Source organism: Chiloscyllium plagiosum, unplaced genomic scaffold (assembly GCF_037043375.1).
Source record: "Chiloscyllium plagiosum isolate Xiang-an unplaced genomic scaffold, Cpla_swu_hap1 HiC_scaffold_51, whole genome shotgun sequence".
In the NCBI taxonomy this organism is placed as follows: Eukaryota; Metazoa; Chordata; class Chondrichthyes; order Orectolobiformes; family Hemiscylliidae; genus Chiloscyllium; species Chiloscyllium plagiosum.
Window position 1 is genome coordinate 776,639 of NW_028270189.1, and position 16,990 is coordinate 793,628.

The following is a 16,990-nucleotide window of genomic DNA, read 5'->3' on the forward strand; positions in this document are numbered from 1 at the left end:
CTGTACATCCCTGGGCACTACGGGACAATTTAGCACGGTCAATCCCACCCTAACCTGCACATCCCTGGGCACTATGGGACAATTTAGCACGGCCAATCCACCCTAACCTGCACATCCCTGGGCAATACGGGGACAATTTAGCACGGCCAATCCACCCTAACCTGCACATCCCTGGGCACTACAGGGACAATTTAGCACGGCCAATCCACCCTAACCTGCACATCCCTGGGCACTACGGGGACAATTTAGCACGGCCAATCCACCCTAACCTGTACATCCCTGGGCACTACGGGGACAATTTAGCACGGCCAATCCACCCTAACCTGCACATCCCTGGGCACTACGGTGACAATTTAGCACGGCCAATCCACCCTAACCTGTACATCCCGGGGCACTATGGGACAATTTAGCACGGCCAATCCACCCTAACCTGCACATCCCTGGGCAATACGGGGACAATTTAGCACGGCCAATCCACCCTAACCTGCACATCACTGGGCACTACGGGGACAATTTAGCACGGCCAATCCACCCTAACCTGCACATCCCTGGGCACTACGGGGACAATTTAGCACGGCCAATCCACTCTAACCCGCACATCCCTGGGCACTACGGGGACAATTTAGCACGGTCAATCCACCCTAACCTGCACATCATGGGCACTACGGGGACAATTTAGCACGGCCAATCCACCCTAACCTGCACATCCCTGGGCACTACGGGACAATTTAGCACGGCCAACCCACCCTAACCTGCACATCCCTGGGCACTACGGGACAATTTAGCACGGCCAATCCACCCTAACCTGCACATCCCTGGGCACTACGGGACAATTTAGCACGGCCAATCCATCCTAACCTGCACATCCCTGGGCACTACGGGGACAATTTAGCACGGCCAATCCACCCTAACCTGCACATCCCTGGGCACTACGGGACAATTTAGCACGGCCAATCCACCCTAACCTGCACATCCCTGGGCACTATGGGACAATTTAGCACGGCCAATCCACCCTAACCTGCACATCCCTGGGCACTACGGGGACAATTTAGCACGGCCAATCCCACCCTAACCTGCACATCCCTGGGCACTATGGGACAATTTAGCACGGCCAATCCACCCTAACCTACACATCCCTGGGCACTACGGGGACAATTTAGCACGGCCAATCCCACCCTAACCTGCTCATCTTTGGACAGTGGGAGCACCCGGAGGAAACTCACACAGACACAGGAAGAGAATGTGCAAACTCCACACAGACAGTTGCCCGAGGATTGGATTGAACCCGGGTCCCTGGCGCCATGAGGCAGCAGCGCTAACCACTGAGCCACCGCGTCCCCCCAATACCTTTTAAAAATATAAGAAACAGGAGTAGACTGTCTGACCCTTTGAGCTGTTCAGTAAGACCATGTGCGATGTTTCCCTAGTGTTGGCTCCACTGACCACCCTGCCCCCTCACCGTAACCCTTTACCGTGCAAAGGAAGATTCGATCCGAGCTTCAACAACGCTTCCTGCTCTCTCTTGGACGGCGAGGAAGGCTAACGGAAGCGCTGGACTCCGTCAGGAGAGTGTTGGAGCCCAGGAGCGAGGGATGTCCCACTGTGGTTGATTGTACAGGGAAAAGACCACCGCTCCCAGAGCATTGTGGGGGCCAGTGTCGGGGGTCTCTGTATCTGAGGGAAGGTAGTTCTGGCTCCAGAGGAAGGCTGATTCATGGGACAGACCGCAGGGAGAGAGACTGGATCAGTCCGGGATTATATTCACTGGAGTTAGAAGAACGAGGAGGGGGATCTGATCAAACTGATCAAATTCTAACAGGACTAGACGGGGGAGTGGTTGGCAGCGCAGCAAGGTTGTTCCTCATCACCTCAGACCCAGGGGGGGCTAAAGGAGACAGGGTTGGACTGAGATGGGGAGAAGCATCTTCACCCAGAGAGTGGGGGGAGGGAGCCTGTGGGATTCTCTGCGGTCGGGGGCTGGAACATTGCACATTTCCCAGACGGAGTTGGATGTAATTCCAAAAGGGTATTGGGGGGGGGGGGGCGGGGAGAGAACGTCGGAAGGTGGGGCAGGGAGTGGGGAGGGAAGTCGGGAATGGGTGCGGGGTTGGGGGCAAGCGTTCGACAGTGAGCCGCCGTTTCACGGAATGCCAGGTCAGGCTCGATGGGCCGAATGGCCGGCACCTCTGTGTCGCGTGAACTCTGACCAGTTTCGAGAAGGGGGTTGCAGGAGGTTCGTTCGGGGCTGAATGGAGCAAAGGGACAGAGTGGGGGCTGGGAGGTGGGGCGGGACGGGAGAGAAAGCGAGGGACATGGAGATTGAGTGGGCCATTGTCCGACAGAATGGCAGGACAGACACAAGGGGCCGAATGGCCCACTTCTGCTTCCAATGAATGACCTGCTCACGGCCATTTCTCCAGCATCACCTCCTCATCATACAATATAACCCCTCGATTCCCCCTTCCTGATTAAACCCCTCGGCCTGGAATATAACCCCTCGATTCCCCCTTCCTGATTAAACCCCTCGGCCTGGAATATAACCCCTCGATTCCCCCTTCCTGATTAAACCCCTCGGCCTGGAATATAACCCCTCGATTCCCCTTCCTGATTAAACCCCTCGGCCTGGAATATAACCCCTCGATTCTCCTTCCTGATTAAACCCCTCGGCCTGGAATATATCCCCTCGATTCCCCTTCCTGATTAAACCCCTCAGCCTGGAATATAACCCCTCGATTCCCCCTTCCTGATTAAACCCCTCGGCCTGGAATATAACCCCTCGATTCCCCTTCCTGATTAAACCCCTCGGCCTGGAATATATCCCCTCGATTCCCCTTCCCGATTAAACCCCTCAGCCTGGAATATAACCCCTCGATTCCCCCTTCCTGATTAAACCCCTCGGCCTGGAATATAACCCCTCGATTCCCCTTCCTGATTAAACCCCTCGGCCTGGAATATAACCCCTCGATTCCCCCTTCCTGATTAAACCCCTCGGCCTGGAATATAACCCCTCGATTCCCCCTTCCTGATTAAACCCCTCGGCCTGGAATATAACCCCTCGATTCCCCCTTCCTGATTAAACCCCTCGGCCTGGAATATAACCCCTCGATTCCCCCTTCCTGATTAAACCCCTCGGCCTGGAATATAACCCCTCGATTCCCCCTTCCTGATTAAACCCCTCGGCCTGGAATATAACCCCTCGATTCCCCCTTCCTGATTAAACCCCTCGGCCTGGAATATAACCCCTCGATTCCCCTTCCTGATTAAACCCCTCGGCCTGGAATATATCCCCTCGATTCCCCTTCCCGATTAAACCCCTCAGCCTGGAATATAACCCCTCGATTCCCCCTTCCTGATTAAACCCCTCGGCCTGGAATATAACCCCTCGATTCCCCTTCCTGATTAAACCCCTCGGCCTGGAATATAACCCCTCGATTCCCCCTTCCTGATTAAACCCCTCGGCCTGGAATATAACCCCTCGATTCCCCTTCCTGATTAAACCCCTCGGCCTGGAATATAACCCCTCGATTCCCCCTTCCTGATTAAACCCCTCGGCCTGGAATATAACCCCTCGATTCCCCCTTCCCGATTAAACCCCTCGGCCTGGAATATAACCCCTCGATTCACACTTCCCGATTAAACCCCTCGGCCTGGAATATAACCCCTCGATTCCCCCTTCCCGATTAAACCCCTCGGCCTGGAATATAACCCCTCGATTCACCCTTCCCGATTAAACCCCTCGGCCTGGAATATAACCCCTCGATTCCCCCTTCCCGATTAAACCCCTCGGCCTGGAATATAACCCCTCGATTCCCCCTTCCCGATTAAACCCCTCGGCCTGGAATATAACCCCTCGATTCCCCCTTCCCGATTAAACCCCTCGGCCTGGAATATAACCCCTCGATTCCCCCTTCCCGATTAAACCCCTCTGCCTGGAATATAACCCCTCGATTCCCCCTTCCCGATTAAACCCCTCTGCCTGGAATATAACCCCTCGATTCCCCCTTCCCGATTAAACCCCTCGGCCTGGAATATAACCCCTCGATTCCCCCTTCCTGATTAAACCCCTCGACCTGGAATATAACCCCTCGATTCCCCCTTCCCGATTAAACCCCTCGGCCTGGAATATAACCCCTCGATTCCCCTTCCTGATTAAACCCCTCGGCCTGGAATATAACCCCTCGATTCCCCCTTCCCGATTAAACCCCTCTGCCTGGAATATAACCCCTCGATTCCCCCTTCCCGATTAAACCCCTCGGCCTGGAATATAACACCTCGATTCCCCGTTCCTGATTAAACCCCTCGGCCTGGAATATAACCCCTCGATTCCCCCTTCCTGATTAAACCCCTCGACCTGGAATATAACCCCTCGATTCCCCCTTCCCGATTAAACCCCTCTGCCTGGAATATAACCCCTCGATTCCCCTTCCTGATTAAACCCCTCGGCCTGGAATATATCCCCTCGATTCCCCCTTCGTGATTAAACCCCTCAGCCTGGAATATAACCCCTCGATTCCCCCTTCCTGATTAAACCCCTCGGCCTGGAATATAACCCCTCGATTCCCCTTCCTGATTAAACCCTCGGCCTGGAATATAACCCCTCGATTCCCCTTCCTGATTAAACCCCTCGGCCTGGAATATAACCCCTCGATTCCCCTTCCTGATTAAACCCCTCAGCCTGGAATATAACCCCTCGATTCCCCCTTCCTGATTAAACCCCTCAGCCTGGAATATAACCCCTCGATTCCCCTTCCTGAATAAACCCCTCTGCCTGGAATATAACCCCTCGATTCCCCTTCCTGATTAAACCCCTCGGCCTGGAATATAACCCCTCGATTCCCCCTTCCTGATGAGCAATCTCCCTCTCGGCCTTACTTTTGACGGTCAGGGTGGCTGTGATACTGTCCGTTCCGACTGTGTTTGACGCGTTGCACGTGAAGATTCCAGCGTCGGACGTGCGTGTGGCGTTGATGCGGAGCGTCCCGCTGGTGTTCAGGAAATACCGGTGATCCTGCAAAACCGCCTCCACCCCTTCTTTTGTCCTGGAGAGCCCAAGACCCCCAACCCACCCCAGGGGAAAAAACAACAGGTCAATTCCAATGTTCGGACGGCCACCCACAATCCCCTGTCGCGCCACGCGACCCCTCGTATTGAGCTCCCTGACCTGGGGGAGAAAGATACCCATGGGACTGAGGTGAGAGTATTCATGCAAGGACCCAGGGAGTAGCGATTTGGGAGAGGACGTGTGACTCAGGTTGAGGTTCTGGATGTGGGTCAGGTCGCTGGAGGTGGTGGGGGGGGGGGGGGGGGGGGGGGGGTGGTTTTGAGACGTTTCGCCACCGTACCAGGGGAACGTCATCAGTGAGCCTCCGGACGGAGCACTGTTGGTGTGGCCCACTTTCTGTTTGTGTGTTCGGGTTTCCGTGGGTCAGTGACGTCGCCACAGGAAATGACACCACCCACACAAGGAAACCGAACACAGAAATAGAAAGTGGGCCACACCACAAGTGCTCCGTCCGGAGGCTCACTGATGACGTTACTCAGTATGGTGACAAAACATCTGAAAAACGAACCTTCCAGCTCAGTGAGCTAACCTAAATGTGATACATGTATTGTTCTGGGTCTGAGAGAGATATACACACACTCACCTGTATAGGTCACAGTCAGAGCGAGATACACACATTCACCTGTACCGGTTATCAGTCTGACAGAGATTCACACACGCACCTGTACAGGTAACAGTCTGAGAGAGATACACAAATGTACCTGTACAGACTACAGTCTGAGAGAGATACACACACTCAACTGTACAGGTAACAGTCTGACACAGATACACACACTCACCTGTACAGGGGTCAGTCTGACAGAGATACACACACGCACCTGTACAGGGTTCAGTCTGACAGAGATACACACACTCACCTGTTCAGGGATCAGTCTGACAGAGATAAACACACACTCACCTGTACAGGTAACAGTCTGAGAGAGATACACACACTCACCTGTACAGGTAACAGTCTGAGAGAGATACACACACTCACCTGTTCAGGGATCAGTCTGACAGAGATACACACACTCACCTGTACAGGGATCAGTCTGACAGAGATACACACACTCACCTGTACAGGTAACAGTCTGAGAGAGATACACACACTCACCTGTTCAGGGATCAGTCTGACAGAGATACACACACACGCACCTGTACAGGGATCAGTCTGAGAGAGATACACACACGCACCTGTACAGGGATCAGTCTGACAGAGATACACACACTCACCTGTACAGGTAACAGTCTGAGAGAGATACACACACTCACCTGTACAGGTATCAGTCTGACAGAGATACACACACTCACCTGTACAGGGATCAGTCTGAGAGAGATACACACACGCACCTGTACAGGGATCAGTCTGACAGAGATACACACACTCACCTGTACAGGTATCAGTCTGACAGAGATACACACACTCACCTGTACAGGGATCAGTCTGACAGAGATACACACACTCACCTGTACAGGGATCAGTCTGACAGAGATACACACACTCACCTGTACAGGGATCAGTCTGACAGAGATACACACACTCACCTGTACAGGTATCAGTCTGACAGAGATACACACACTCACCTGTACAGGGATCAGTCTGACAGAGATACACACACTCATCTGTACAGGATCAGTCTGACAGAGATACACACACTCACCTGTACAGGTATCAGTCTGACAGAGATACACACACTCACCTGTACAGGTATCAGTCTGACAGAGATACACACACTCACCTGTACAGGTATCAGTCTGACAGAGATACACACATTCACCTGTACAGGTAACAGTCTGACAGAGATACACACACTCACCTGTACAGGGATCAGTCTGGGAGAGATACACACACTCACCTGTACAGGTAACAGTCTGAGAGAGATACACACACTCACCTGTTCAGGGATCAGTCTGACAGAGATACACACACTCACCTGTACAGCTAACAGTCTGACAGAGATACACACACTCACCTGTTCAGGGATCAGTCTGACAGAGATACACACACTCACCTGTTCAGGGATCAGTCTGAGAGAGATACACACGCTCACCTGTTCAGGTAACAGTCTGACAGAGATACACACACTCACCTGTACAGGTAACAGTCTGAGAGAGATACACACACTCACCTGTACAGGTATCAGTCTGACAGAGATACACACACTCACCTGTTCAGGGATCAGTCTGACAGAGATACACACACTCACCTGTTCAGGGATCAGTCTGAGAGAGATACACACACTCACCTGTACAGGTATCAGTCTGACAGAGATACACACATTCACCTGTACAGGTAACAGTCTGACAGAGATACACACACTCACCTGTACAGGGATCAGTCTGGGAGAGATACACACACTCACCTGTACAGGTAACAGTCTGAGAGAGATACACACACTCACCTGTTCAGGGATCAGTCTGACAGAGATACACACACTCACCTGTACAGCTAACAGTCTGACAGAGATACACACACTCACCTGTTCAGGGATCAGTCTGACAGAGATACACACACTCACCTGTTCAGGGATCAGTCTGAGAGAGATACACACGCTCACCTGTTCAGGTAACAGTCTGACAGAGATACACACACTCACCTGTACAGGTAACAGTCTGACAGAGATACACACACTCACCTGTACAGGGATCAGTCTGACAGAGATACACACACGCACCTGTACAGGGTTCAGTCTGACAGAGATACACACACTCACCTGTTCAGGGATCAGTCTGACAGAGATAAACACACACTCACCTGTACAGACTACAGTCTGAGAGAGATACACACACTCACCTGTACAGGTAACAGTCTGACAGAGATACACACACTCACCTGTTCAGGGATCAGTCTGACAGAGATACACACACTCACCTGTACAGGGATCAGTCTGACAGAGATACACACACTCACCTGTACAGGTAACAGTCTGAGAGAGATACACACACTCACCTGTTCAGGGATCAGTCTGACAGAGATACACACACACGCACCTGTACAGGGATCAGTCTGAGAGAGATACACACACGCACCTGTACAGGTAACAGTCTGAGAGAGATACACACACTCACCTGTACAGGTATCAGTCTGACAGAGATACACACACTCACCTGTACAGGGATCAGTCTGAGAGATATACACACACGCACCTGTACAGGGATCAGTCTGACAGAGATACACACACTCACCTGTACAGGTATCAGTCTGACAGAGATACACACACTCACCTGTACAGGTAACAGTCTGAGAGAGATACACACACTCACCTGTACAGGGATCAGTCTGACAGAGATACACACACTCACCTGTACAGGTAACAGTCTGAGAGAGATACACACACTCACCTGTACAGGTATCAGTCTGACAGAGATACACACACTCACCTGTACAGGGATCAGTCTGAGAGAGATACACACACGCACCTGTACAGGGATCAGTCTGACAGAGATACACACACTCACCTGTACAGGTATCAGTCTGACAGAGATACACACACTCACCTGTACAGGTATCAGTCTGACAGAGATACACACACTCACCTGTACAGGGATCAGTCTGACAGAGATACACACACTCACCTGTACAGGTATCAGTCTGACAGAGATACACACACTCACCTGTACAGGGATCAGTCTGACAGAGATACACACACTCACCTGTACAGGTAACAGTCTGAGAGAGATACACACACTCACCTGTACAGGGATCAGTCTGACAGAGATACACACACTCACCTGTACAGGTATCAGTCTGACAGAGATACACACACTCACCTGTACAGGTATCAGTCTGACAGAGATGCACACACTCACCTGTACAGGTATCAGTCTGACAGAGATACACACATTCACCTATACAGGTAACAGTCTGACAGAGATACACACACTCACCTGTACAGGGATCAGTCTGGGAGAGATACACACACTCACCTGTACAGGTAACAGTCTGAGAGAGATACACACACTCACCTGTTCAGGGATCAGTCTGACAGAGATACACACACTCACCTGTACAGCTAACAGTCTGACAGAGATACACACACTCACCTGTTCAGGGATCAGTCTGACAGAGATACACACACTCACCTGTTCAGGGATCAGTCTGAGAGAGATACACACACTCACCTGTTCAGGTAACAGTCTGACAGAGATACACACACTCACCTGTACAGCTCACAGTCTGAGAGAGATACACACACTCACCTGTTCAGGTAACAGTCTGACAGAGATACACACACTCACCTGTACAGGGATCAGTCTGGGAGAGATACACACACTCACCTGTACAGGTAACAGTCTGAGAGAGATACACACACTCACCTGTTCAGGGATCAGTCTGACAGAGATACACACACTCACCTGTACAGCTAACAGTCTGACAGAGATACACACACTCACCTGTTCAGGGATCAGTCTGACAGAGATACACACACTCACCTGTTCAGGTAACAGTCTGACAGAGATACACACACTCACCTGTACAGGTATCAGTCTGACAGAGATACACACACTCACCTGTACAGGTATCAGTCTGACAGAGATACACACACGCACCTGTACAGGGATCAGTCTGACAGAGATACACACACTCACCTGTACAGGATCAGTCTGGGAGAGATACACACACTCACCTGTACAGATCACAGTCTGACAGAGATACACACACTCACCTGTACAGGTAACAGTCTGAGAGAGATACACACACTCACCTGTTCAGGGATCAGTCTGACAGAGATACACACACTCACCTGTTCAGGTAACAGTCTGACAGAGATACACACACTCACCTGTACAGGGATCACCCTGACAGAGGTACACACACTCACCTGTACAGGTATCAGTCTGACAGAGATACAGACACTCACCTGTACAGGTAACAGTCTGAGAGAGATACACACACTCACCTGTTCAGGGATCAGTCTGACAGAGATACACACACTCACCTGTACAGCTCACAGTCTGAGAGTGATACACACACTCACCTGTAAGGTAACAGTCTGACAGAGGTACACACACTCACCTGTACAGCTAACAGTCTGACAGAGATACACACACTCACCTGTTCAGGTAACAGTCTGACAGAGATACACACACTCACCTGTACAGGGATCAGTCTGAGAGAGATACACACACGCACCTGTACAGGGATCAGTCTGACAGAGATACACACACTCACCTGTACAGGTATCAGTCTGACAGAGATACACACACTCACCTGTACAGGTATCAGTCTGACAGAGATACACACACTCACCTGTACAGGGATCAGTCTGACAGAGATACACACACTCACCTGTACAGGTAACAGTCTGACAGAGATACACACACTCACCTGTACAGGTATCAGTCTGACAGAGATACACACACTCACCTGTACAGGGATCAGTCTGACAGAGATACACACACTCACCTGTACAGGTATCAGTCTGACAGAGATACACACACTCACCTGTACAGGTAACAGTCTGAGAGAGATACACACACTCACCTGTACAGGGATCAGTCTGACAGAGATACACACACTCACCTGTACAGGTATCAGTCTGACAGAGATACACACACTCACCTGTACAGGTATCAGTCTGACAGAGATACACACACTCACCTGTACAGGTATCAGTCTGACAGAGATACACACATTCACCTGTACAGGTAACAGTCTGACAGAGATACACACACTCACCTGTACAGGGATCAGTCTGGGAGAGATACACACACTCACCTGTACAGGTAACAGTCTGAGAGAGATACACACACTCACCTGTTCAGGGATCAGTCTGACAGAGATACACACACTCACCTGTACAGCTAACAGTCTGACAGAGATACACACACTCACCTGTTCAGGGATCAGTCTGACAGAGATACACACACTCACCTGTTCAGGGATCAGTCTGAGAGAGATACACACACTCACCTGTTCAGGTAACAGTCTGACAGAGATACACACACTCACCTGTACAGCTCACAGTCTGAGAGAGATACACACACTCACCTGTTCAGGTAACAGTCTGACAGAGATACACACACTCACCTGTATAGGGATCAGTCTGGGAGAGATACACACACTCACCTGTACAGGTATCAGTCTGAGAGAGATACACACACTCACCTGTTCAGGGATCAGTCTGACAGAGATACACACACTCACCTGTACAGCTAACAGTCTGGCAGAGATACACACACTCACCTGTTCAGGGATCAGTCTGACAGAGATACACACACTCACCTGTTCAGGTAACAGTCTGACAGAGATACACACACTCACCTGTACAGGTATCAGTCTGACAGAGATACACACACTCACCTGTACAGGTATCAGTCTGACAGAGATACACACACGCACCTGTACAGGGATCAGTCTGACAGAGATACACACACTCACCTGTACAGGATCAGTCTGGGAGAGATACACACACTCACCTGTACAGATCACAGTCTGACAGAGATACACACACTCACCTGTACAGGTAACAGTCTGAGAGAGATACACACACTCACCTGTACAGGTATCAGTCTGACAGAGATACACACACTCACCTGTTCAGGTAACAGTCTGACAGAGATACACACACTCACCTGTACAGGGATCACCCTGACAGAGGTACACACACTCACCTGTACAGGTATCAGTCTGACAGAGATACAGACACTCACCTGTACAGGTAACAGTCTGAGAGAGATACACACACTCACCTGTTCAGGGATCAGTCTGACAGAGATACACACACTCACCTGTACAGCTCACAGTCTGAGAGTGATACACACACTCACCTGTAAGGTAACAGTCTGACAGAGGTACACACACTCACCTGTACAGCTCACAGTCTGAGAGAGATACACACACTCACCTGTACAGGTAACAGTCTGACAGAGATACACACACTCACCTGTAAGGTAACAGTCTGAGAGAGATACACACACTCACCTGTAAGGTAACAGTCTGAGAGAGATACACACACGCACCTGTACAGGTAACAGTCTGACAGAGATACACACACTCACCTGTACAGGGATCAGTCTGGGAGAGATACACACACTCACCTGTACAGGTAACAGTCTGAGAGAGATACACACACACACCTGTTCAGGGATCAGTCTGACAGAGATACACACACTCATCTGTACAGGATCAGTCTGACAGAGATACACACACGCACCTGTACAGGGATCAGTCTGACAGAGATACACACACTCACCTGTACAGGTATCAGTCTGACAGAGATACACACACTCACCTGTACAGGTAACAGTCTGAGAGAGATACACACACTCACCTGTACAGGGATCAGTCTGACAGAGATACACACACTCACCTGTTCAGGTAACAGTCTGACAGAGATACACACACTCACCTGTACAGCTCACAGTCTGAGAGAGATACACACACTCACCTGTTCAGGTAACAGTCTGACAGAGATACACACACTCACCTGTACAGGGATCAGTCTGGGAGAGATACACACACTCACCTGTACAGGTAACAGTCTGAGAGAGATACACACACTCACCTGTTCAGGGATCAGTCTGACAGAGATACACACACTCACCTGTACAGCTAACAGTCTGACAGAGATACACACACTCACCTGTTCAGGGATCAGTCTGACAGAGATACACACACTCACCTGTTCAGGTAACAGTCTGACAGAGATACACACACTCACCTGTACAGGTATCAGTCTGACAGAGATACACACACTCACCTGTACAGGTATCAGTCTGACAGAGATACACACACGCACCTGTACAGGGATCAGTCTGACAGAGATACACACACTCACCTGTACAGGATCAGTCTGGGAGAGATACACACACTCACCTGTACAGATCACAGTCTGACAGAGATACACACACTCACCTGTACAGGTAACAGTCTGAGAGAGATACACACACTCACCTGTTCAGGGATCAGTCTGACAGAGATACACACACTCACCTGTTCAGGTAACAGTCTGACAGAGATACACACACTCACCTGTACAGGGATCACCCTGACAGAGGTACACACACTCACCTGTACAGGTATCAGTCTGACAGAGATACAGACACTCACCTGTACAGGTAACAGTCTGAGAGAGATACACACACTCACCTGTTCAGGGATCAGTCTGACAGAGATACACACACTCACCTGTACAGCTCACAGTCTGAGAGTGATACACACACTCACCTGTAAGGTAACAGTCTGACAGAGGTACACACACTCACCTGTACAGCTAACAGTCTGACAGAGATACACACACTCACCTGTTCAGGTAACAGTCTGACAGAGATACACACACTCACCTGTACAGGGATCAGTCTGAGAGAGATACACACACGCACCTGTACAGGGATCAGTCTGACAGAGATACACACACTCACCTGTACAGGTATCAGTCTGACAGAGATACACACACTCACCTGTACAGGTATCAGTCTGACAGAGATACACACACTCACCTGTACAGGGATCAGTCTGACAGAGATACACACACTCACCTGTACAGGGATCAGTCTGACAGAGATACACACACTCACCTGTACAGGTATCAGTCTGACAGAGATACACACACTCACCTGTACAGGGATCAGTCTGACAGAGATACACACACTCACCTGTACAGGTATCAGTCTGACAGAGATACACACACTCACCTGTACAGGTATCAGTCTGACAGAGATACACACACTCACCTGTACAGGTATCAGTCTGACAGAGATACACACATTCACCTGTAAAGGTAACAGTCTGACAGAGATACACACACTCACCTGTACAGGGATCAGTCTGGGAGAGATACACACACTCACCTGTACAGGTAACAGTCTGAGAGAGATACACACACTCACCTGTTCAGGGATCAGTCTGACAGAGATACACACACTCACCTGTACAGCTAACAGTCTGACAGAGATACACACACTCACCTGTTCAGGGATCAGTCTGACAGAGATACACACACTCACCTGTTCAGGGATCAGTCTGAGAGAGATACACACACTCACCTGTTCAGGTAACAGTCTGACAGAGATACACACACTCACCTGTACAGCTCACAGTCTGAGAGAGATACACACACTCACCTGTTCAGGTAACAGTCTGACAGAGATACACACACTCACCTGTACAGGGATCAGTCTGGGAGAGATACACACACTCACCTGTACAGGTAACAGTCTGAGAGAGATACACACACTCACCTGTTCAGGGATCAGTCTGACAGAGATACACACACTCACCTGTACAGCTAACAGTCTGACAGAGATACACACACTCACCTGTTCAGGGATCAGTCTGACAGAGATACACACACTCACCTGTTCAGGTAACAGTCTGACAGAGATACACAAACTCACCTGTACAGGTATCAGTCTGACAGAGATACACACACTCACCTGTACAGGTATCAGTCTGACAGAGATACACACACGCACCTGTACAGGGATCAGTCTGACAGAGATACACACACTCACCTGTACAGGATCAGTCTGGGAGAGATACACACACTCACCTGTACAGATCACAGTCTGACAGAGATACACACACTCACCTGTACAGGTAACAGTCTGAGAGAGATACACACACTCACCTGTTCAGGGATCAGTCTGACAGAGATACACACACTCACCTGTTCAGGTAACAGTCTGACAGAGATACACACACTCACCTGTACAGGGATCACCCTGACAGAGGTACACACACTCACCTGTACAGGTATCAGTCTGACAGAGATACAGACACTCACCTGTACAGGTAACAGTCTGAGAGAGATACACACACTCACCTGTTCAGGGATCAGTCTGACAGAGATACACACACTCACCTGTACAGCTCACAGTCTGAGAGTGATACACACACTCACCTGTAAGGTAACAGTCTGACAGAGGTACACACACTCACCTGTACAGCTCACAGTCTGAGAGAGATACACACACTCACCTGTACAGGTAACAGTCTGACAGAGATACACACACTCACCTGTAAGGTAACAGTCTGAGAGAGATACACACACTCACCTGTAAGGTAACAGTCTGAGAGAGATACACACACGCACCTGTACAGGTAACAGTCTGACAGAGATACACACACTCACCTGTACAGGGATCAGTCTGGGAGAGATACACACACTCACCTGTACAGGTAACAGTCTGAGAGAGATACACACACACACCTGTTCAGGGATCAGTCTGACAGAGATACACACACTCACCTGTACAGCTAACAGTCTGACAGAGATACACACACTCACCTGTTCAGGTAACAGTCTGACAGAGATACACACACTCACCTGTACAGGGATCAGTCTGACAGAGATACACACACTCACCTGTCCCGGTAACAGTCTGAGAGAGATACACACACGCACCTGTACAGGGATCAGTCTGACAGAGATACACACACGCACCTGTACAGGGATCAGTCTGACAGAGGTACACACACTCATCTGTAGAGGGATCAGTCTGACAGAGATACACACACTCACCTGTACAGGTAACAGTCTGAGAGAGATACACACACTCACCTGTCCCGGTAACAGTCTGACAGAGATACACACACTCATCTGTACAGGGATCGGTCTGACAGAGATACACACACTCACCTGTCCCGGTAACAGTCTGAGAGAGATACACACACTCACCTGTACAGGTAACAGTCTGAGAGAGATACACACACTCACCTGTTCAGGGATCAGTCTGACAGAGATACACACACTCACCTGTACAGGGATCAGTCTGACAGAGATACACACACTCACCTGTACAGGTAACAGTCTGAGAGAGATACACACACTCACCTGTACAGGTAACAGTCTGACAGAGATACACACACGCACCTGTACAGGGATCAGTCTGACAGAGATACACACACTCACCTGTACAGGGATCAGTCTGACAGAGATACACACACGCACCTGTACAGGTAACAGTCTGACAGAGATACACACACTCATCTGTACAGGGATCAGTCTGGGAGAGATACACACACTCACCTGTACAGGTAACAGTCTGAGACAGATACACACACTCACCTGTACAGGTAACAGTCTGACAAAGATACACACACACCTGTACAGGGAACAGTCTGGGAGAAATACACACACTCACCTGTACAGGTAACAGTCTGACAGAGATACACACACTCACCTGTACAGGTATCAGTCTGAGAGAGATACACACACGTACCTGTACAGGTAACAGTCTGACAGAGATACACACACTCACCTGTACAGGGATCAGTCTGACAGAGATACACACACTCACCTGTACAGGCTACAGTCTGACAGAGATACACACACTCACCTGTTCAGGGATCAGTCTGACAGAGATACACACACTCACCTGTACAGGTAACAGTCTGACAGAGGTACACACACTCACCTGTACAGGGAACAGTCTGAGAGAGATACACACACTCACCTGTACAGGCTACAGTCTGACAGAGATACACACACTCACCTGTACAGGTATCAGTCTGACAGAGATACACACACTCACCTGTACAGGCTACAGTCTGACAGAGATACACACACTCACCTGTACAGGGATCAGTCTGACAGAGATACACACACTCACCTGTACAGGTATCAGTCTGACAGAGGTACACACACTCACCTGTACAGGGATCAGTCTGAGAGAGATACACACACGCACCTGTACAGGTAACAGTCTGACAGAGATACACACACTCACCTGTTCAGGGATCAGTCTGAGAGAGATACACACACGCACCTGTACAGGTAACAGTCTGACAGAGATACACACACTCACCTGTTCAGGGATCAGTCTGAGAGAGATACACACACGCACCTGTAAAGGTAACAGTCTGACAGAGATACACACACTCACCTGTACAGGGATCAGTCTGGGAGAGATACACACACTCACCTGTACAGGTAACAGTCTGAGAGAGATACACACACTCACCTGTACAGGCTACAGTCTGACAGAGATACACACACTCACCTG

At 50.1% G+C, this 16,990-nt stretch overlaps 1 protein-coding gene across 1 annotated transcript in view; it reads right to left on the minus strand.

Moving 5' to 3' along the window:
* Positions 1-16,990, minus strand: part of LOC148134931 (neural cell adhesion molecule L1-like) — a 101,588-nt gene that overhangs the window by 28,790 nt on the left and 55,808 nt on the right. Inside the window, exon 10 of the mRNA XM_087985250.1 lies at positions 4,873-5,039. Coding sequence (XP_087841376.1) covers positions 4,873-5,039 — 167 coding nt within the window. The remainder of the gene's footprint in view (positions 1-4,872; positions 5,040-16,990) is intronic.